This window comes from Carassius gibelio, chromosome B5 (assembly GCF_023724105.1).
Source record: "Carassius gibelio isolate Cgi1373 ecotype wild population from Czech Republic chromosome B5, carGib1.2-hapl.c, whole genome shotgun sequence".
Lineage (NCBI taxonomy): Eukaryota > Metazoa > Chordata > Actinopteri > Cypriniformes > Cyprinidae > Carassius > Carassius gibelio.
The window spans coordinates 18,722,425-18,747,366 of record NC_068400.1 but is presented as its reverse complement, the minus strand read 5'-3'; the positions used below and the strand labels follow the sequence as shown (position 1 = coordinate 18,747,366).

General features: G+C 36.2%; 1 protein-coding gene across 1 annotated transcript; it reads left to right on the top strand.

Annotated features, from left to right (window-relative positions):
- Window positions 1–1,461: 1,461 nt before the first annotated feature.
- Window positions 1,462–24,703, top strand: arhgap31 (Rho GTPase activating protein 31). The gene is made up of 12 exons (XM_052557894.1): window positions 1,462–2,043; window positions 8,457–8,559; window positions 8,695–8,839; window positions 9,452–9,534; window positions 11,846–11,953; window positions 12,287–12,429; window positions 15,366–15,573; window positions 15,732–15,856; window positions 16,674–16,733; window positions 18,659–19,396; window positions 19,955–20,079; window positions 21,570–24,703. The coding sequence occupies exons 1-12, from the start codon at window positions 1,944–1,946 to the stop codon at window positions 23,790–23,792; spliced, it is 4,161 nt and encodes a 1,386-aa protein (XP_052413854.1). The 5' UTR covers window positions 1,462–1,943; the 3' UTR covers window positions 23,793–24,703.
- The last annotated feature ends 239 nt before the right edge of the window (window positions 24,704–24,942 follow it).

Below are 24,942 nucleotides of genomic sequence, written 5' to 3'. Positions count from 1 at the left end.
AATAATAATAATAATAAATGTTCCAATCAGCAAATTAGAATAATTAAGGATCATGTGACACTAAACATGCTGAAAATTCAACTTTGTATTGAAGGAATAAATTACATTTCAATATTTTAACATAAAGAACAGTTATTTAAAAATTTGATAAAATTTCACAATATTTCTGTTTTTATTGCCTTTTGTTTTGCTTTGTTTGACAATTTCACTAACATCAAACCATTGCACAGCAACAAAACCGTTCAGAAAGAAACCTTATCTCGTGTTACTATTCTTTGTGGATAAAAATTTCATCTGAAGCAGAACTGTGTACAGATATTGTGTTACTGCAATACAGAAATAGACAGTAACACAATACAAGTACACATTCAAAGTGAAGTTATACAAGGCTTGTCTTCTGCTATTGCTACTGGTATATCTGTTACTTTGGACCATGAAAGTTTTGGAACAACCTTTATAAATTAATACCTCCTAAAATTGAATTGCACCAATGGCACCAACGAATGAGCCTTCTGGATGGATAAACTGTTTTAACATTGCAGAAGACAATATACTTTGTGGCTCTTTTGTGCTTATTATGTCAAGGTTACCACTTATGCTTCCATGGCCAAGTTTGTCAGCATATATTGTCCTCAATCCTTTATACAGTACTTCCTTCCTCTTATATCACAGCAAAATGACTCCATGCTCATCTGTCACACTGTTTTTTTTTTTTTCTGAGCAGCTAACATTTTACACACAAATAATGTTCATTTAAATGTTTTTAATTATTTGACAAATTGGTTGTGATGTACAATAAAATTATTTTCACAAATATGTATTTTTTCAAACATTAAATCTCATATTTCCTCTCAAGTATATTGTTCATTGATATTTTTGACTCCTTTTACAATAAGACCAAGAACACTAACTTTTGAAAATAACTTGTAAGAGGCCGAAATGTTGACCAGGATGGACATCATACTGAGGGTACAAAAGTTTTCAAGATGTTTTAACGTGACATTTAAACAAATAAAAATGGAATATTTTATTTTTAATTAAAATCAGCCTCTGCATATGAAAGTTCCTGCAGCTAAAGAAACATTCAAAATGGCTAACAAGCCGTGGTTAACGGGAACCTTGTGTTTTCCCCTCTCTCTCATCTGCCCTGTTCTCCAGATTTTTCCACGTCCTCTCTGTCTATCTCCTTCTGCCTTTCTCTCTCCCAGACGTCCTTCTCTCGGTCTGTTTTTGTTTTCCAAACAAGGTTCCCTTTACAGGAAATTGTGTATTCTGGAAGCATTCAGGAAGGCAGAGAGCAGGTTTCCTGTTGGAGCCATGGTCACAAAAAAGAAAAAAAGGAGGGAGGAAGAGAGAAAGCGGGGTTGGGGGGGTTGGGTGAAAGGGGTTCAGTAATGTCCGAACTGGTGAAGAAAAAGCAGGCACTTATTTCTCTCCCCTCCCCTCGCTCCTCTGCCCTCCCCTTTGCAAGAAGTTCTGACATTTCAAGCCTCCACTCAACAGCAGCATGATGACCTCCTGAACAACGTGGAGCAAAAAGCATAGATAGATAGATAGATAGATAGATAGATGAAACTGTCTTCTTGATGGGACAGAGGCTTTGTGTCACAAACTTTTGCATCAGACGCAACACAGACTCTCACCTCACGGTCTGTACAAGGGCAGGAGGGAGGAGAGACCCTGATGATGAAGTGACGTTGGGCGTGTACCGCGCTCCAGAATTCTTCGCCCACACCAGCTCTTTGGTTGCTCGGTCAAGATGTGAGCGGATGATTTCTTTTGTTTAACACCGTGGACTTCCTGATTTGGGGGTTTTCTTTTGTGTTTTTATTTTTTATTTTTACTACTTTACTTTTTGACCCACTTCCCATTTCATACGTTGTGGTGCCAATGGTTGATTTGAAGGTGTATTTGCTCTGACCTGGATAAGTTACTGAAGCCTGATGAAGAATAAGGCTGCTAAGCTGAAGTCCAAAAGGAAAGGAAGTGAAAATGCATTCGGCTGTGACTTGACTGAACATCTGCAGACTTCAGGACAAGACGGTAAATTCCTCTTTTCCATACTCACTCCTCCTCTTGCCATTCATATAACGGTTTCCCCTTCTTTAAAAGCCCCAGCAGTCATAATAAGTTTACTTTATTACGAACCCACACCAGAGCAGCAGCCTGGGCCTCTGCGTAAACATTAGCTATGTGTAATAAACCAACACCCATTTCCAGTGCTGCTTGGGTGATGGGTCTATGTTTTTTGTGATATTGAAACAGAAGATACTTTATGTAACTTTTGAGTCCTTGCTGTGGATGCTTATCCTCTTGCTTAAAACGTGTTACTTTAACTCTTAGGTGTTGTCTAACAAATTTCCATTTGGAAATAAATCTGAATGTAATCTTAGCCTGACTAGTAATGTAGCGCTTTGATTTACCAAATACACATGAAGCCTTAAAAAGAAAATCAAGAGCAGAGGAAATGTTCAGAGGAAGAGGAAGGGGGAAAAGAGGAGGAGAAAAGGGGAGGACTAGATTTTAAAGATGTACTGTTCATGGTAAATGCTGACATACTGTTTATGAAATATCATTAAAAAAGGAAGCAGCCCATTTAAGGTAACTAAAAAGTAACAGTTCGTCTCAAAGTGAGTGTTTTTTTTTTTTTTTTTTTTTTTTTTTTTTTTGTGTATCACAATAAATTCAGTATTTTGATAAACAATTGTTCCAAATATAAATTCCAAAGTGTGTTAAGATTATGAATTTTGATGTATATGAACCGCAACAGCATGTGGATCATATCTTTATGGAGCTTTTCAACTCCATACCCTAAGCCTTACCATTACAAGAGACTAACACAATACTGATCTCAAAACAGTGTGATGTCACCCATAGTTTGACAAATCCATGTGACTTAACAAAGTTCATCTGATGCCTCTAACTGTGAAACAGGCTTTTGTTTTAGATCCTGTATGCTCATGTTTGTTATCATTGAAACAGACAGAATTACCATAAATGCTCTCAAAATATTTTTCACAAAGAATTTGATTCGTTTCCTACTGAAGTAAAATTATATTATTTTTAAATATCCTAATCCTGTTTTTTTTTTTTTTTTTTTTTTTTTTTACTAAGAAGACAGTTTTTTAACAATTACTTTTACGTTTTACATAATTCTTTATTTTGACAAATCAGTTATATAAAAATAAACAATTGATTCCCCTTCTAGGGAATGCCACGCTGCACCCCTAGGGGGCACACTGGGAAATGCAGCCTGAATGACTGGTGTCTGAAGCACGTGTGAAACAATGGAAATCTATTGGTCCAACTGGGCCATGATGTCATAGGCGGGGTGCCTGGGAGTATAAAAGGGCACCCACTGAATATGTCATCCTCTTTGCTGTCTTCAGGAGCCGTTTGTTTGAAGTGCGTGTGATAGACCAGGGTGGGGGAGCATTCTGAAGAGTGTGTGCCTCCGTGTCCGAGGTTTCTGACACTTGAGGACACACACGATCTGTGTGTCATGTGTCTTGGTTGGGAGCTTGCACGTTCAGTACTAGAGGGCTCTGAATTCATTGTGAACTCATTGTGAGTGTCTCCAATGAAAAGCTCCATTCGCAGTTGTCCCTCTTCTCAAGTGATAAGTTTGCATCTCGCAGTTTGGGTCCTGCAGCTGCTGCCGAGGCATGGCACGGATCACGGGATTCGCAGCTTAGGACACACAGTCTATGTGTTATGTGTCTTAGTCAGGGGCTTGTGAGTGTTTCCACTGAGAAGCTCTATTTGTGTTAGTCCCTCTTCTTGAGTGATGAGTGACAAGTGCTTAATTCACGCTGTTCTCGAGTTACTGCGAAGACTAGGATTATAAGGTTAAGATGCTCATTTGGGTTATCGATCCTGTATATAGCGCTTGAGTCGAGCAACACCTGAGGGAATGTATGCCTCCATGTTTGGATTCTAACACTTGAGGGCATATTTTGTGATTGTCTGGGGGAAGAGCACGTGTGTCTAGACTCGCGGTGATCACTTTGATCTGCTGGATCTGCACAGCCTCTCTAAATGGGTTGTCAGATGAAGTGTGAATACGGATTCATTTCAGCCTCATCCTGCAAGTTCCTTCCTGTATTAAGCTTGACGGGTTTAGGAGTAGGCTGCCTCCCCAGACTTCTGGGTATTTTTAAGTGGGCGGTCCCTCTAAATCCCACTTAGTGAGTTTGGGCTGAGTACACTGCTCCCCCTCACCATGGTTTAAGTGAGCAGTCCCTGCTAAGGGTGTACCTGTCTGTGAAAGGTTATGCTCCAAATCAAACTTACTTTGATCTGGAATGTGGTGGCCTGAGGGCAGCTATGTTCTAGCCTGAATTGGGTTCCCCTTGGCACAAGATTTCTCAAGTAAGTGCTTAAGTCTTTGTCCTGTCTTCAGCCTTAAATGAAGGTCTTTTCCCAATGGTGTTTTTCCAATGGCTTACATCAGGCTTTGATCTCGGACTGATGATGTTTATGTCTTCGCTCTTAGTGAATCATTTACTCATTGTGGGCTCCTGGTCAATGACACGGTGCTTTGCTAACCTATCACAGGACTGACACAGATTGGGGGCCTCCTTAGTATAGCCAACTGAGGTTGGTTATATTACAGCCATTGTTACGGCAGGATGGGCTTACTTTAATACAGCTATCTGAGGCTAGCTGTGTCTTACTGGCAGTTGCGGTGAGCCCTCTCCTGTAGTGACCAACTTTCCTAGATCCTAGCTATCTTACGAGGATACGAGGATAGTTTTGTGATAGCTCAGTGATTGCTCCCCTGCCTTGGGTTTTAAGTGCGATCTCTTGAGCCCTTTCCTAGACAGCGCTATCTCCCCTGCTAGGTTTGTAAATAAATAGTATGTTGATGGTTATTCTGGTCTGCAAACATGCATAAGACCTTTAGAACATAGCTATCCTCAGATAGCTGTGTTCTAGTTCAGCAGCTATTTCTCCTTACCCGGATTTAAGTAGCTATCTTTGAGCTCCTCTAGAGGCTTTCTAGTTAGTCTCTTCAGTGGTCTTGTGTATCCAGGCTTATATGGCTCACATAGAATAGCTATCTGGGGATGTTGCGCTCTTAACTTGGGTGGGATGTTCCCCTTGATCTAATCAGGTTCCCCATTTCTACCAAGTTGTGTGAGCAGCCAGTGGCACAGTGGCATGGCACCTTTCTGAGGAAAGGGTTGGTGTATGTCTGTTGCTTCCTAGGTGGTCCCCCATCAGTTGGACAGGCATGCCCCTTGGCACGGCATAGTTGGACTTTGTTCCCCAATGTGCCCCCTAGGGGGTGAAGAGTGGAGTTCACTAGAAGGAGAACATTTCAGTTTATGTATGTAACCATGATTCCCAGAAAGGGAACGAGACAGCTAAATGCATGACGTATTCAGCAGGTGCCCGTTTTGGGCACCCCGCCTATGACATCATGGACCAGTTGGACCAATAGATTCAGAGACCGATCATGCTGGATGCATTTCCCAATGTTCCCCCTAGGGCATTATATGAACATTAACGCCATTGTGTGATATCTAACCGTGTTTCCAAAAGCACTTTCAGGAGTTGTAAAGTCAGAATACATTTTGAATAAATTCACCATGCTGAAAGGCTTGCTTATTCCATGCATTTCTAACACAGTTTTGCATGCTAAAGAAGCCATGTGTAGACAACAAACCAATCCACATGAAGAATGGCATACAAAACAAATGATAGTGTTTTCAGCGAGACATTCATGTCGGATGTCAGCATTTTACTAAACTAAATAACTGGAAAACATTGGAAAACATCACTGCCGGCAAGTAGAAATGAGAGCTTTTCTTCATCTCAGAGAACAATAATTCATTCATCCATCCTGTTGGAGGTCTATACTGCGTCCCAAGCAGAATTTCTGAATAGCAAATTATCTGGGTTTTCCCTAAATCCCCCATTTTTTTATTCTACTTTCTTTAAAAACGTTTCTTTAATATTTTTTGTTTTGTTTAATTTTCTTTAAAAAAAATTATGCTTTTGCTGAAGGATGTATTGTATTGTGTATGCTGTGTATGTAAGGAGTTTAAATTACTCAAGAATGATCTCGCTGTAGTTACATCTGATTGATAATGAAAAGTGCTTTATGAAAGTTATTTTATATAAATCTCTTTGATACATTCAGATGAAATGTTGTGCTTCAGCTTTTAGATAAAAGTAGATTAATAAGGGTAGACTTCATCAGATTCTGGATGGTTTATTGGTTCAGAGGAGCTGACTGCTAATGTTTTGGTTACACTTTATTTGGTAACACTTTTATTTTAAGGTGACCATGTTACACGTTACATGTACTTATAATAACAATAAATGATGCATAGTTACATGCAAGTAATCCTAACCCTAACCATATAGAAAGTACATGTAGTTAATTAATATTAGTCAGTAATTAATATGTATAATTACACTGTAACAACAACACCTAAAACTAAAGTGTAACCCTTTATTTTACAGTATGTGTACTTACAGTGTTTTACCTAATAAAATACTGGGTAGTATAAGGTAACTACATGAGGTAGGGTTAGGTTTAGGGTAAAGTTTAGGATTAGTAACTAATTATTTCCCAGTTACTTTCCCAGTTACTTGTATATTAAGTAGATAATATGTACATGCAGCACAGGACTGAAAAATAACATGCTACCAATTTTCTTTTTCTTTTTTCCTATGACGAGAGGGCTATTTCATTACTTTATATTATTAGGAATATATTTTTTATAGTGAAGCACTTGTATTAGCCTACTTTTATTTTTTTTGCAAATGGATTATGACTCAGTGGTGCCTGGTAATTTAGAATTGAGATTAGTACTCTGTTTACTGTACATGTCCACATCTACCATGCAAGATAAAAACACTTTCTGAAATATAGAAACATGTAATGAAAGCAAAATTTTATTGACCATCTCCAATAAAATACTAATATTAAGTATCCACTGTGGCTTAGTGTTTAGTGCACATGCTGTGATATATGGTGCTGAAGTAGGCAAGATGAGTTATGAGGCTTGCATAATTTATGATCATGTATCCTCCCCCCTTTTCTCATTATTTCCTATGTGTTGCTCAAGTGTTGCAGTCCAACAACAAAAAGGCCATCAGTTAATTTGAAAATAATAGTAATAAAATAATAATAATTTATAATATTAAAAATGGGTGAAATTTAATTAAACGGTGGCTAAGAATTACTCTTCCATTCTCTTCCAAAAGAGTTCCACACAAAATAGAACCCTCCAACCCCCTAAACAAATATATTTCTCCAAAAAATAAAAAATAAATTAATCACAAATATCTGTGTTTGTCCATACAGTGAAAATCAATAGGGTCTTAAAGTTTCATTGTCCAAAAAGAACACAAGGGTAACCCATAATTTGTACAGCTACAATGGTTTCTGAATCAATAAAATGACTTTGTTTGATGAACAGGCCAATATTCGATTATTTACTTTAAAATCTTTTCAAATGACACTGCATTGATACAATCAAACCTCATTGGTCCTTACAAGCTGTAATGTCATGACACAACTCTACCAGAGAAACTACTGACATCACCATGTTTGGTTAGGGAAATAAGCTGATTGGAAAATGGGTAGATGGATGGATGTAAAGTATACAATATACAGTTAGGCCCTAAGCTGAAATAGTCCATTTTCCTTTGTTTCCTTCAATTTCAAGGCATGGAATGCAATTTCTTCTTATGCTTTCTATGATAGAAAGTATTTTAAAGTGATAAACATCAGGGTTAACAATATATAGGCTGTTGTGAAATACCTTAAAAACGGTAGACATAAACCTAGACATAAACCTAGACATAAATAAAGAAATCTAAAGCTTAAAGATATCATGGCTGAAGGTATGGTAAGGAAGTGATGAAGCTGGGTGGGAACTTTCCAAAGGCCTTTTAGAATAAGAGGAAGTGTCATAAGTAATACCAGCTGCAAGGCCTGGGTGTGTCAGGTTTCCTCTGAAACAAACAAACCATTTTTAACTTCCTGCCCTGGCCTACCTTCTCCACAATAAGCGGCCTGACAGGATAAAGGAAGGACGGTGTAATAGTACTGTAGTCTACATGAAACACTACTGTTGCAAAGAGAGAACAGAAATGTACTGTATATATATATATATATATATATAATTTTTTTTTTTTTTTTTTTTTTTTACTCAGTCATTAAACAATCATTTACAAGAATAGTTTATAATTCACTCAGCCTCATGCTTTTTTTTTTTTTTTACATTTAAGCAATTATTCAGTGCACAATACATATGTGCTACTTCTATGCTATTACACTACATAAAGTATATACTGCTAAATATAATTGATTCTAATACTTAGAATCAATAGTAATAGTATTGTATTTTTTTACACTTATGTTTCATTTTGGGTGAATTGTTATTTTAATAAATTAATCTTTATTGACGAATTTGTCCTTTTGTTTGTGTGTCTAGTTCCTTATGTTCTGAAGACGTGTGCAGAGTTCATAGAGAAACATGGGATTGTGGATGGAATTTACAGACTCTCAGGAATCACATCCAACATTCAAAAACTCAGGTGGGCCCATTTTTACTCAAAATATCAAACATACAATAGTGTTGCATGATGGGAAATGTTTCCTATAATACCTGAACTTGTCTTGCTTGAATCATTTATTTGTAGTAATGTGTGTATCTATGTGTGTGCATACAGACAAGAGTTTTGCTCTGAATCCTGTCCCGACCTCACAAAAGAAGTGTATCTTCAGGATATCCACTGCGTGGGCTCTTTATGTAAGCTGTACTTCAGAGAGCTTCCCAACCCGCTCCTCACCTATGAACTCTACAAGAAATTTACAGTAAGTTTGTAAGATATAAAAGGGATGGGCTAGACTACAATAGCAGAATAAAAGACTGCACATAATACAATAGCCTAGCATTTAAAATAAAAAAGCTACTTTTTTAAATAGTACATTTTTAATCCCCCCTCAGAATATTTGGATATTCAATTATTTTACTACAGATTTAAGTATAATCTTACTAAGACATATTATTGGGATATATATATATATATATATATATATATATATATATATATATATATATATATATATATATATATATATATATATATATATATAGTAACAACTGGTATTTATATGCATTTTATGTAAGTAGTCTGTTATACTGTTATAAAGATCTCACATTTTGGTCATATAAATATCAGCATCTGCACCGAACTGCACATTTAAATATGTTTGAGCCTCTGTAGTTGTACAAATAATAGTAAACAAGTTTAAGATGATCTCCATCTGGACCACTACAACCACTTCCAAGCTTAAGACAGTTATTAGCTTCCAAGTAATCTGTAGTGATCATAGTGATCCTTTGACATACAACAAAAACATTAAAACAAAATGTACCCATGGATCCAGGAATTAACAATCCTCCATTTGTATTTTCATTCAAAGGATGCAATGTCAGTTAAAGATGAGCAGGAGCAACTCCAAAACATCAGGAGTGTCATAAAAGAACTTCCTGTTTCACACTTGAGGTACAGCTAACCCTATCTATCTATCTATCTATCTATCTATCTATCTATCTATCTATCTATCTATCTATCTATCTATCTATCTATCTATCTATCTATCTATCTATCTATCTATCTATCTATCTATCTATCTATCTATCTATCTATCTATCTATCTATCTATCTATCTATTAAGAGCACATGCACACCCCTCAAAAACAGTGCTTTCATTCTCTTGTCAAACTAACAGATGTTAGAACACATGTTCATGCTGACCACAAGCTATGCTTCCAACCACAGGTCGAGAGCTCTAGTTCCAACCACACAACACATGCTGTTAGCAAATGTTCATTGGAACTGTGATTTCAGAAAAAAAATGATGGAAACGATGGAACTTTTCAACAGTTTATAGTTGGATCGTGACGCTTTGGGGAAATTAACCCCTGAACGAATCATACACAAATGAGTCTGATCCAGTTCCGCAGGGGAAGATTATTACTGTATAATGACTTACATCAGGAAAAGTTACCTTATGACTGAAAACTTGGAAAAAAAGACATTTGAACTACTTTTATGGTGCTTGCTTGAAAGCTCTATTCATTGTAATTGCATTGGAAAGAGTGATCAGTACATTTTCCACAGAAAAAATATGTCATAGAAATTTAGAATTTACAATAAGGTTTTACATTATTTAACTCAAATTAAAAATGAACAATACTTCAACTGAACTAACATGAATATTTTTTTTTAAATAACATTAACAAAGGTTAATGAATGCTGTAAAAATAAATAGCTCATTGTTCGTTTGTCATTTGTTCAATTAATTAAAAAAATTTATTATACAATTAACAAAAGCAAAAAGGCCTCTAAAGCCATATTCGCAGGGGATTAGTATTACCTGTTGACCTCTCGTCATTTGTAATAGTTGCCGAGGTTGTCTGTGATCTTAAACCCTTGCAAATTAGCCATCTGTAATTTGTAAAGTAAAAATTCCCCTCCAAATGACCTACCATATTTCGCAAAACACCGAGGTCCTGTGATAATATTAGCCCTGTGTGAATCAGCATCTCTGTAATTTGGCCTGGATTTGGTGGGGTCATAAATCATTTTTTTAAGGTTTTTGTTTCTAGTGCACCTTTTTATCCATCTTTCGTGAAGAATGGAGGCTGCACTGGAGTGTTTTGATAGTATTTTGGGTGCTGGGTCATATTGCTATACAGGACGGTTCTAGAACTTTATCCACAGGGGGGCTGAGCCCTCAGACAGACCATTAGATACAAAGATAAAAAATAACCTAATTTAACTGAAGTAAATATACACAAATATCCAATACAGCTACAGAAGTTACTTAATTAAGAGCTGCAAGTGATTCTCTCTTTTTCTTTTATTGTTTGATTAACATTATTCAAATAAGAAATGCATGGGTTCGTTATTTGATATTTTATAATATCTGATATTTTCTTAACCATTTACATTCACTTTAGTTGTAACCAACAGTTTTTGTCGATACTTGTCAAGACTTGTCGTTCTTAATTTTGAACGAATTTGCTCAAGACCTGTGAAAGAACTCAGTTTGGTATTTGCTTGTTGTCTGAGTGAAGGCTTTCTTTGTGTGCTCGCTTCAGATGTGTGCGCGCACAGAAACGATCTGTGACAGCACGCGATTACCGTATTGAGGCATCTTTTGTTGCTGTCTTGTGCATGGATAGCTTTAAATCACTTAAATGTTTAAACTAACAAGCTTTAAAACACATGAGAGAATGATAAACATTCTTGAGGAAGCATCAGGCCTGATCGTTCAGATAGTTTTATGGGGGCTGATACAACAGATGGGGGGCTGAAACCCACCTTAAAAGGGTCTAGAACCACCCCGGTCGCTATACACCATTCAACTATACAATTTGCAAAAAGAGAAAAGAGCGAAAACAAAAAGAATGATTAGATGGAGATAGATGTAACATTCATATCTGGACGTTTAGTTTGTAAAATCACAGGCTTCACTTGTCCCGTGTGAATGTACCACACAAAACTCAGATGTGGGGGGATGGCTAATTTCTAAATCACACAAGGTGCCCAGATAATACTAATCCTGTGCGAATAGGGATTAACACTAGCTTGCTTTATACTTTTTCTATTCTATCTGTTTCTTTTTATTTATTATTTATTAAAAAACCTTGCTATGTGTACTAACTGAGACTTGTTATAGCACTTGCGTATCATTGCTCTTTTGTTGATTTTGATTGCTTCCATTATCCTCATTTGTAAGTCAATTAGGATAAAAGTGTCTGTTCTGTCTAGCTCTGATCTATCTATCTATATATTTATCTATCTATAGAACTCTGGAATACCTCACCAAACATTTGACACATTTAGCTACCCTCAGTCAACAAACCAACATGCATGCTCGCAATCTTGCCCTGGTGTGGGCTCCAAATCTACTTCGGTGAGTTTTGCAACGGTGTTACTTTTAGTCATATAATTGGTTATTTTAGTCATATGATTGTACTGTACATATGGTTATACTGTATGTGAAGTCTACAGTGAACTTGCAAAAGGTTAAATTATATACAACTGTACAGCTTTTATATTAAAATTACATTTTATATTAAAAATGATCATGCTATTATTATACTGTACTTATCTGTTGCTGATTATTGATGATGAATGGGATATTTTATTTAAAGGCATTCATGCTACATGCTATAATTCCTCACAAAAAGTGATTATTTTATCTACCCCCATAAATTTTCAAAGTGCTCTTTTTGTTTTGGTATAGCTCCAAGGAGGTAGAGGTGCCCTCCTGCAATGGTGATATAGCATTTCTGGAGGTGCGAGTCCAGCAGTCAGTTGTGGAGTTCATTCTCAACCACACTGAGCAAATCTTCAACCAGGATGGTCAGCCATCCAAGCCCAGAGAAGGTACGGCTTTCATTAAAGTAGCTGGAGCAATGTAGTCACAGTAAACAGACAATGCACTTTATCTCTCAATAAACTCAGTGGTTGGTAAAGATGCCAGATGTTGTTTAGCCATAAAAACTTTATTGAAAAGTGTAGTCTGTAATTTTTCAATGACCAGGAAAATAGTAGTAAGAAGAGTTTTAATTTTTAATGTACACCATCTGGGCATATTCTGTAACCACACTGTACAAATCAAAATAGAATATACAGTTATAGGAAATTAAAGATTATTAAGGTGAATTAGCATACAGTTGAGCAGAGTGTAGCTCATGCTCAGTGGAAAGCCATCTAGTCTTACAAAGTTTGTGATGATTTGATCAGGGGACGTGTGTTTGGTCTAACCCAGCCCTAAAGCTCCTGCATTAGGCCCTGCTTTTATACTCATGTTCCTTTTTAGATATCTGCCAAGGACTGTGGTGACCAGAAATGAAATATGCAATATAAGTATGAAAGCAAGCCAAATTCTTAACTGCTATACAATAAAAAATTTCCTCTGGGACTTTGCATGAATTAATAATAACTTGAAAATTAGTTTGACTGTACTATTCGTGACAGCTGTGATGATAAAGTCCGGAAATGGGTCTTAGAACTGAAGTAGGGTGTATACAATAGCATGAGATCTGTAGCCAAAAATGTAACAACAAAACAATAGGCATGTTACATACAAAAAAAAAAAACAAACAAACAAAAAAACGGTTAATGTCCGCACACATGCAAACTTGTTGATCACAGTGTTGAAGGTGTATTCAGTACATTTCTACTCAATGTGTTTAGATTTTATATATATATATATATATATATATATATATATATACATATATATATATATATATATATACATATATATATATATATATATATATATATATATATATATATATATATATATATATATATATATATATATATATACTGCATGATGAAAACAATTTGAACTAATACTAAAACTTTTTTTTATTTTATTTTTTTATAAAACTGAAAAATATTCATGAATTAGAAGTGAAATAAGTTGTTGAAGTACGTTGAAGCACTGACATTTCTAACTGTTAATATATTAAAACTTAAATGGTAAATTACAAAACTATTTCCAAAAAAGTAAGGACATTTGTGTAAGAATAAGAATAAAACCAAGAAACTGTGATTTGTTCATTTTCTTTCACATTTATTTACTGTAAATGGTAAAGTTAAATACAAAGAAACAAAACAGAATGGGACAGAGTCAAAACAAAAGTGAAAAGATTATACATTTTTTAATGTTAAACTCTTTTGAAACATTCCACAGTAATCTGTGAATTCGTAATTGGTGAGGGTATCATGATTGGGTAACAAAAAACAAAAAAAAACCTGCACCCATCAAAATCTCAGTCTTTGCAAGCAAATATGTGTTGTGGCATATCCACTTTGTGCCAAACTTAATGAGAACCATTGAAAAATATTTCTCAATGCAAGACTGCAAAGAATTTAGGTCTTTCACCATCTACCCTACCATATGGAATCTGACAAAATCTCAGTCCATATAGGGAAAGGCAGGAAACCTCTGTTGAATGTGTGTAACCTTCAAACCATCAGATGGCAGTGCATGAAAAACCATCATGCTACAGTGTTAAATATAGCCATGTGGGCTCAGGAGTACTTCAGAAAACCATTGCCACTTAACACAGTCCATTTTGCACCAAGAAAGGCAATTGTGAGCTCTGTTAGGGAAGGAGAAAGCAGTACATCAATTCTACCCAGAGAAGCTGTCAAGTTCTCTGGGCCCAAGCTCATCTCAGATGGTCTGAAAGCCAGTGTAAATGTATGCTGTGGTCAGACGAGTTTACGCTTCAGTTTGTATTTGACATTGAGATCTACATGTCAAAGACAGAGACCATCCAAACTTTTATCAGGTGCACAAGCCAACATCTGTCATATAGTAGCTCCAGAACATAAGTTTCCACGGCTTGGATGACTTGCATATTACAGGGACATATGCTGCCATCAAAATGACATCTTTTCCTGGAAAGTCCATAGTTATTAAAGTGAGGCAATGCCAAGTTTCATTCTGCAAATGGAACAACAGTGTGGTTTCGTAGACACAGAGTGAATGCACTTGCCTGCCTACAGTTTAGATCTGTTTTTTATTAAAAATATATGGTTGTGTCATGAAAAGGAGAATAAGACAATGATGACCACAGACTGCTGAGCAGCTGAAGTCTTGTATCAAGCAAAATTGGCCAAATATTCCACTTGCAAATTTGCAGTTCAAAAGTGATTAAAAAGTTTTGATGTGAACGCAGTTGTATAAAATGCCTCCGTCCAAACTTTTTTGGAGTGTTTTAGCCATTAAAATGTATATATTATGTATAATGTATATATTTACAAAATAAAATTAAGTTGGTCAGTGGAGAGGTTTTTATTTTTATAGTTAAACAGTGGTTTAACAGAATTAACAAATCACAGATTTCAGTTGGGGTTGTAAAACTGATAAAAATAAACTAATACAAAGGCAAATACACAACAAAATTACTAAAAGTCTAACTAAAATTAAAATGAAGACTGAAAATATAAAACAGAAATATTAATAAAAAGTTTATAAAGTATATGAATAATACTAAAATAGCACTGAATGAAAATACATTAAGAAACATGAGCCATTTGAAATGTGATATTTTTAGGTTTTTTTTATATATAATTTTTTAGGCTCCTATGTGTAGGTTCAGTCATTTCACTTTAATGGCAATGAATAGGTTTCTTTATAACATAGACATAGGAGCCTGAGAAAAATACAAATCTTAGAAGAAAATTTCAAACGCAACTCTTCATATACTGATGGAATGAGGTTTTGGTCTCTTTTAGTGATGCAAGTGTATTTTACTCTAAAGACATGATACATCTAACTTGTTTGTATGGTTTTGTAGGCCCTAGCTTGGCCTGTGGGGAGAAGTATGCCACCTTGCCTGCCAGCACGCAGTGTGGGCCCATGAAGCTCATGAGTCTCGAAGAGGCGCAGGCTCGCTCTCTCAGTCCCAACCACCCAGCAATGAGAGAGAGGCAAAGAGAGAACAGCCTTCCAGATACCAGCACTGCTGCAATGTATCATACAGTAATAGATCTGTCTGACAGCAGGTGTGATTTATGCAAATCTACATACACTCAATATTTAATCCAGTATTGCTTGACCCAGAAAACAACATATGTAAAACACTTTTAAATTTTATTTCCTTTTTTACATTTCAATATTTTCATTACTCCGTCAAACATGCATTAACCATCTCACAATATAGAAGAAAATTCTCAGGGAAATCTAAGAAGTGGAAGTCCATCTTCAGTCTTGGACGATCTGTAATCGACTCTAAAGGGAAACTGAGTCGCAATGGGAGTGTGTTTATGAGAGCCCAAAATCCCTCAGGTAAGAAAGAGACAGAGACAGAAAGAAACTTTCAATCGTCTAGAAACAAAAGTTCTAAAAAAAGTGAAAACCAAATGATATCACGATATTTGGGGCCACCTAATGTACATCACAATACTAATAGCACAATGTTGCTCTATATGTCTGATGAAAGCACTATAGATGGTCAAAGCATCATGAAGTTCAAACTCTATTTTCACCTAGAGAATGAATATTGCTGAAGGTAAAACACTGAATGACTGTCATTTAATGAAATGCATTTCAGGTTGGCAGTTTTCCGCAAAAACAGAAAAAAAAAAAAAAAAAAAAAAAAAAAAAAAAAAAATATATATATATATATATATATATATATATATATATATATATATATATATATATATATATTTTTTTTTTTTTTTTTTTTTTTTAAATAGTATTTTTACTTGTTGCTAGAGTTAGAATACATGACGCATATTTTAAAAAGGCATCACCATAATAATGATGAATTACAGAAAGTTAAAAGCAAAAAAATAAAGTAACATTTCGGGTTATGTCTAAAGAAATTAAATACACTATTATTTACAATAATCTTTTTACTTTGTATGAATGTTTTTGACATTGGGAAAATAAATATATTTTATTAATATTACATAAAATTGAAGTTTGAACCAAAACACTAACTACAATTTGAGAAAAACTAATAGATTTTACTGTAACACATTACAGTATTATACTTTTAATTTAATCCAAAGTATCTTTTTTTTCAGTGCAGAGTAAAGAAGAATAACAAATAGTGTGCCAAGTTTTATGTTTGTTTTCTCTTTTTTTTTTTTTACAGAAAAACCTGCTATAAGGCCGTCCAAAAGCATGGACTCTCTCTGTTCCTTTCAGGCAGCAGGTGGGGCTAGATCTCCATATCTACACTATACTTACTATACTATGCTGTAATTTTGCAGTTGGTGCTTTTTCATCTTTTTTTCCTAAAAAGATTTAAAACAATTATAATATATAATTAATTTTTACAAGAACATGTTTAAATGTCCTTCTCAAAGAATTAGCATATTGTGATAAAAGTTCATTAAACTACAATACAGTATATTTTAGATTCATTGCACACCAACTGAAATATTTCAGGTCTTTTATTGTTTTAATACTGATGATTTTGGCATACAGCTCATGAAAACCCAAAAATCTAAAAAAATTAGCATATTTCATCCGACCAATAAAAGAAAATTGTTTTTAATACAAAAAAAGTCAACCTTCAAATAATTATGTTCAGTTAAGCACTCAATACTTGGTCGGGAATCCTTTTGCAGAAATGACTGCTTCAATGCGGCGTGGAATGGAGGCAATCAGCCTGTGGCACTGCTGAGGTGTTATGGAGGCCCAGGATGCTTCGATAGTGGCCTTAAGCTCATCCAGAGTGTTGGGTCTTGCGTCTCTCAACTTTCTCTTCAAAATATCCCACAGATTCTCTATGGGGTTCAGGTCAGGAGAGTTGGCAGGCCAATTGAGCACAGTAACACCATGGTCAGTAAACCATTTACCAGTGGTTTTGGCACTGTGAGCAGGTGCCAGGTCGTACTGAAAAACTAAATCTTCATCTCCAGAAAGCTTTTCAGCAGATGGAAGCATGAAGTGCTCCAAAATCTCCTGATAACTAGCTGCATTGACCCTGCCCTTGATAAAACACAGTGGACCAACACCAGCAGCTGACATGGCACCCCAGACCATCACTGACTGTGGGTATTTGACACTGGACTTCAGGCATTTTGGCATTTCCTTCTCCCCAGTCTTCTTCCAGGCTCTGGCACCTTGATTTCCGAATGACATGCAAAATTTGCTTTCATCCGAAAAAAGTACTTTGGACCAGTGAGCAACAGTCCAGTGCTGCTTCTCTTTAGCCCATTTCCTGCACACGCCTGTGCACGGTGGCTCTGGATGTTTCTACTCCAGACCACTGCTTCCGCAGGTCCCCCAAGGTCTGGAATCGGTCCTTCTCCACAATCTTCCTCAGGGTCCGGTCACCTCTTCTCGTTGTGCAGTGTTTTTTTGCCACACTTTTTCCTTCCCACAGACTTCCCACTGAGGTGCCTTGATACAGCACTCTGGGAACAGCCTATCCATTCAGAAATTTATTTCTGTGTCTTACCCTCTCGCTTGAGGGTGTCAATGATGGCCTTCTGGACAGCAGTCAGGTCGGCAGTCTTACCCATGATTGCGGTTTTGAGTAATGAACCAGGCTGGGAGTTTTTAAAAGCCTCAGGAATCTTTTGCAGGTGTTTAGAGTTAATTAGTTGATTCAGATGATTAGGTTAATAGCTCGTTTAGAGAACCTTTTCATGATATGCTAATTTTTTCAGATAGGAATTTTGGGTTTTCATGAGCTGTATGCCCAAATCATCAGTATTAAAACAATAAAAGACCTGAAATATTTCAGTTGGTGTGCAATGAATCTAAAATATATGAAAGTTTCATTTTTATCATTACATTATGGAAAATAATGAACTTTAATCACAATATGCTATTTTTTTGAGAAGGACCTGTATATAAAAATATATATCATATTAAAAAAACAACAAATTATTTCTTATAAAAAAATAAATAAATAAAAACTGCTACATCAACAAATTAAGATATTAGCCTGACACATGGCGAATGGGCAAACATGAAATTACAGAATGTATACAAAATGATTAATTCTACTAAAAATGTTTTATTATTGTTATATCATACAAACACATTCATCTTTGGCTAAAGAGTGAAAATACGTTTGGGGCCACTGTAAATTTGTGGTGTTTTCTCTTTTTCATTCCCATTCAGATGATGACAAAGCACCAACAGAAGGAAGCAACGGTATCTTTATCCCAGTTCTAAAATCCCGAACCCTGGGCTCAGATATTGACTACAATCTGAATGAGAAGGATCAAAAAAGAGAAGGAGCTTCCTCTTCATCTCCAACTTTATCCCCACTGCAGAAAGCTCTTCCAGAACAGCTGAAGGTTTTCAAAGGTGATGAACGCAGTGGCTGCCAGCCCACATCTCCCAAAAACCGCCGGATGTTGTATTCTGGATCTGCCAGCAATGGATCTAGACCGTCTTTTCCAGGCAGCCTGTTTCCGCTGGAGTCATCGCCACGGCACCAGCGAAAGGCCCTCAACATCTCTGAACCTTTCGCAGTGTCTGTACCTTTGCGTGTGTCTGCAGTTATTAACTCTAACAGCACCCCCTGCAGGGCACCAGGGAAAGAGCGGGACAGGGGTTTGGGGGGACTCTTTAAGCCCACTAAGGAGGCTGGGCCTCTGGAACCCCATAGCAGTGAAAGTATTGGCACTGCTGGATTGCGGGTCCCCAGCAGTGGGAACTTTACGTTCACAGACTGGGAGACAGGACTGCCAGGTCACACCAGCAGTACTGGGTACAGAGAGCACCCACTCAGTGACAGCAGTGGAGGCAGCGGATGCAGTATCTATAGCAACAGCAGCTCTTTCCCTGTGGAAAATGAGGATCAGAATGGGGAAAGAGATACTACAGACGTGCTCACTCTGGGGACAGCAAAGAGTATGATCATTGTAGTGTGTCTGTGTGTGTGTGCGAACATGAACATATATTTTAATTCAGGGAGAATTATTTTCAATCTTTTTCTTTTGAAAAAACAAATGTCATATTCTTTCATTATCATATATAATCATATTTACTGAACATTGAGCAATCACGTAAAGTAGAAACTAATTCAAATCAATATTGCATTTGCAGTGTTAAATGTCAACGATACATTTAAAAAAAACAAAGTTAATGACTGACATACTCTTCAATTATCATATATTATCAGATTTTCTGAGCAATCACATAAAGAAGAAGATTATTCAAAACTAAATTTTTGAAGTAATAACATCAAGGTGAAGTGTGTAAGGTTGTACTTTGTTTTAAATCAGTTAAATGTGTGTTTGAGCAGGGACTAGATTTATCAGTAATGGCAGATTGGGGGAAGTGTTCAGGAATTACATTATTTTTTGGAATTCTGTCTGGTAATGCTTCTGCCACAGAAATCCCACACAGCACCTTTTATTCTCCTACCCTACCTGATAATATTATATTGATTTCTCTGAATCCTTTCAGGCAAGGATGCAGAAGTGAGAGAGCTGATCGCCAGTGTGGAGAATTTTGAACCTGACACTAAAGAAATTAAGGAAGAACCGGAAACTACATCAACTCAACAAGATATGGCAAAATTGGACAAACTGGTATGATTTGAATTAATAAAACACATGGAATTGTACCTCTGTAATTTTAATAAGATTGAAATACTAGTACTACAATGCTTCCCAGTAAGACCCACCTGGAAGCCTCAGAAAATGTCCAAGGGGGCTGCAGAATGACTTAAAACTGAATATATTAAAACTTATATTACATTAAAAGTCGGGAGTGGGTGGCACAATGGCCAAAGAATGGCCTTGAAAGTTAAGAACCACTGTTCTACTAAAACCCAAGGCAAAATATGAAATAGTGATATATATATATATATATATATATATATATATATAGAGAGAGAGAGAGAGAGAGAGAGAGAGAGAGAGAGAGAGAGAGAGAGAGAGAGTTTGAACTTCATGATGCTTTGGCCATCTATAGGGCTTTCATCAGACATCAAGAGCAATCAAGTGTTTCGTTAGTGACAATTCTATGGGATAACAACCAAAAAAAATAATAAAAAATTAAGTCACTACCAAAATTCCACGAAATGTTTCAGTAGTAGTTTAGATACTTTTGAACCTAGCTCAAAGATGCTAATCAGCGCAGTTCTGAACATTGGCATACATATAAAACCTACATGTTATGGAATAACGCCTAAAAAAGTGTGCGTCATATAGAAGAAAAAAGGTGTTCGGTAGTGACGTTCTTTAAAGTTACACACAGATTTTTCAAAAAGTGAACACATTTTCCTCCAAATGATGAGACCTTTATATTCACACATTGGTGCTATGAGAGGAATATTTCCTGATCATAAATTTATGGGTTTAGTTAACATCAGTCTTGGCCAATAGACAAAAGAAATGTAACTTCACATTTTTAAATAATCAAAAATATACTTTACTGGGTACAGAGAGCATACTTATATTGAGAAAAAATGTCAATATAATTTTTGAATTTAGTTGAAAATTTGGGGGTTAGGGTTCTGAACAGACACCTCCTAATTGAAAGGTGAAATTTTTATATATTAAATTTAACAATATTTTAAATATTATTGTGGATTTCAATAGATAATAGAAGGATAGAAGTATAGCATATAATAAACATCTAAGATTTGAATACTTAAATGCTTTTTAAATGTGTTTTTTGGTTGTGGGACAGCAGTTTGCACCAATTCTGTAGAATGGCCCATAGATGGTTCTTAACATTCAAGGCCATTCATTGTCCATTGAGCCACCAACCCCCACTTTTAATGTCATATACATTTTAAAAGCAGGGTGTGGGTGGCACTATGGACAATGAAGGGCCTTAAAAAAATTAAGAGCCACTGTACTATTAGTAACTCCCAAGAAAGAAATATTAAATAATTTTATATATTCTATTCAAGTCCATTCACTCCTAATAGAAATAAAGTCAGAATTTATGAAACTGCAAATACTACTGTCTTGAAAAGACATCATTTTGACCTTGGAAATATTATTGGAACAAATGTCTGTAACCAGAACCCACTTTATTCTAATTTTGGTTCTTTGTTTGTGTTTCATAGGAAGTAATCAAAAAGGTGCCATCATCTGACATGCATCAAAAAGTTTCAGTCACAGAGGCTAAACCAAACATGCCAGATGTACAGGTGAAGCCCAGTTTCACCAAGATTACTGGAAATGAGGACACTTGCAAGCTAAGTGCCCAAGCACAGAGAAGAAGTAGTTTGCCTAACAACACTGCAACGCCAAAGGGACTGTTTATAGACCTTACCAAAAATGTAATGTTTGATCATTCTGGTGCTACTACTTTTAATTCTGTCATGAAGCATTTCCCTGAAAGATTGTTGTCATGTGATGGTAGCTGGAATTACTTGGATAATTATGTTGACAGGACAGACCACAAAAGCCTAGGGTTGCAAACCATAATAACAACCAATCTAGAACTTTCCCCATTTCTACACCTAAAGGAAACAGATATTCTCCAAGATGCAGAGCCATGCAGCGAAGAGGAACTAAGAAAAGGTCCTGATAAGAAAGACAACACTTCCAAAAGTGACTTGTCAGATAATTCAAGCAGCTATGCAAAATCGGATGTTCACACGTCTCTTCAGTCTGACACAAAAGAACCATTAGTATCAAAGGACATTTGTGAAAAAGAAAACGAGATTAGTGATGAATCCCAGAAACTTGACTTAGCAGAAAGAATCAAGGGAAGTTTGGAAAGACTCTCGACTTGTCTGAATGAGCATCACCACACACTGGAAAGTTTTTATCAAGATGATGTAGACACATGGGGGAGTCATTTGGGTGGTTTGGATCAGGTTGAACCATGGGAAGACTTGTGTTCCGCCAAGCAGTGGGTAACCAGCCCTCTGCACTCACCAAAACTTGAGGATCACTTACCTACACCAAGAGAGACCATGCCATGTCAAACAATTCACAGCCAAGTTCTTGACATTCCAAAAGTGGATGACTCGCCCAACAGCAAGAAGGCTGAAGCTAAAGAACCAGCTGTGCTTAATGACATTACATCATCTCAAAAAGAGGCTGCTGTGACAGCCTTTGAACTTGGAAACTCTGACTTCCAAAAAGGAAACAAAAATTCAGGCACAGATGTAGCTTGTTTTGCACAAATAATTGAGCATTTTGACAGTGATAACCTCAAGTGTATGGGAGACAAAGATGGCAAAAAACTGGAGATTCCACAGGTTGAGATATTGAAGACATTTACTGATCCAGATGAGACTACTGGGCTGCAAAACATGAGCAAACCGAAACAGAAACGCTCTTCTACATCTCAGAGGTTTCATCGACAAACATCCCATGAGTCCTGCATTGTGGAGAGAAATCAAGAAAACATTAAACCCAAATTCAGGCCATGCTCTCTTAACCTTGATTTAGGACACCAAGGTGTCAGAGACATTTCAAATAGCCAGTATCTGAAAAGTGCAAAACATTCAAATGCACAGGAATGGTTGACTCCTGAAGGCAAGCATGGTAGCTCATCTCTAGAGTTGGAGCTATTCCTCAGTGGCTCCAAGGCCCCTATGAGACGCAACTCAGCACCAGTTAGCGTGTCATCAGTTCGTACTGCATTCATGATCAAAACTTGCAAAGCTAAAGCTGTTCCTGTTATTCCACCAAAAATTCAGTATAGCCACATACCTCATTCTCTACCTGAGGGGAGCACTGATCAAGTCAATAAAAGTACATCTGAAAAGAAACCTGCTAAGAGCAAGTTGGGAAAAGCAGGTTCTGCACTTCCCTTTCAGAAAGTCCACAGGGAGGATGTGCCAAGCAGTGAATCACTATCAGCGGTCCAAAGACAGATTCCTATGAGCGATGCGACATGCAACGAGAATTACAAACCAACCTCCATTCCAGACCTTCCAGTATTGAGAAGGAAGCGATCTGCAAATGGGGACACATTTATGGATCGTCCTAGACCTGAGCGCTCATCGCTTCTTCAGAGATCATCCTTCAGAAATCGTCCAAGACCTCAAAGTCTCATCCTGTTCAGCCCTCCATTTCCAATCATGGACTACCCTCCGGTAGGGGATGATGGTAAACTAGTCCTATCTCCTATTAAAGCCGAATCATCACCATTTGATATCTATTCAAATGAACTAGCAGAAAACCTCAAAACTACTGAGGGGGTAACCTTGCGTAATAAAATGACTTTGCCAAAGAGTGGACAAAGGCTTGAGACCTCAACCAGTTGCTTTTACCAGCCACAAAGGAAGTCAATGATATTCGACAACAGAAGTAACAGGCAAATTGAATGAGATAAGACTGATCCATTACTGGCCATCATGCAATAACTAGCAAACCTCTTGCTTATTAATTGTGACCGAGTGTCAGTATACCAAGAAACACACAATGATGCTTGGAAATCAAGGTGCAGTTAATCCTGATAATACAGATTTGTAAGTATTAAGCTTTGTGTAAAATGCTGCTGCTAAGGATTTATATCAGATTTTTTCCATATTTGTAAGGAAAACTGAAACATGCCTGGGAAACTCAGCAAGCTCCTACTGTCTATGTAAATACAGACTGTGCAAGCATGTCTCCATTTAAATTGACTTAATTCCCTCTCATGTGGGACTCAAGGTCTTAATGTCTGTTATTACTTTATCATTATTGGAAATATTTTGTTTACAATTGGAGTCATTTATACATTATCTACAAATCCGCATAAGAAAAAACAAAAAACAGTTTCACAAAATGACAAAACACACACACACACAAAAAAAACATCTATTTATTCCATATTGTCTTGTTTTGCCATTTTCATAGTCCATAAAGAATAAAAATCAATTTGTACAAATGTTTAGAGTAAAAGTCCAGTGGTTTAAAGATATTTTAAAGGTCAATGTCCTTGAATAATTCAAATCTTTTTTCAAGCTGGGTTCTCTCTTTTGTAGATAAATTTTTATATATTTTCAAATCTCCTGATTATTTGGTTAATAGAAATGTATATAAAAAAAGATACAGAGGTCTCAAAAAATAAGAATATAAAAAAAAAAGTCCATGTTTTATATAAACCTTAAAGCAAAGAAGTTTTGACAATGTATTCTGAAGAATGGCAGGGACAAGGATGAAAGATCATTGATGATGACGTTGTCAGCTGTGTATTCAGACAACACTTACCTTGTAAAATGCTCTTTTTGTATTCAATAAAATTGGATTTATCATATGTATGCTATTCTAAACAAAATAATAAAAGTATTTCACATGTAATGTGCACACTGCGACATAAGCATTTCAAATGACAAATGAAGTTATTTCAGTATAGATTTGTTTAAACTTGTAATGTTTTAATAATGCATATTCCTATTTGCTTAATTTTCTGTAATGAAGGTAAGATAATAATAAAGTAGTTCCTACATATACAGGGTAAGTTGTGCCAAATACAGTTGTCTATTAGTCAAATAT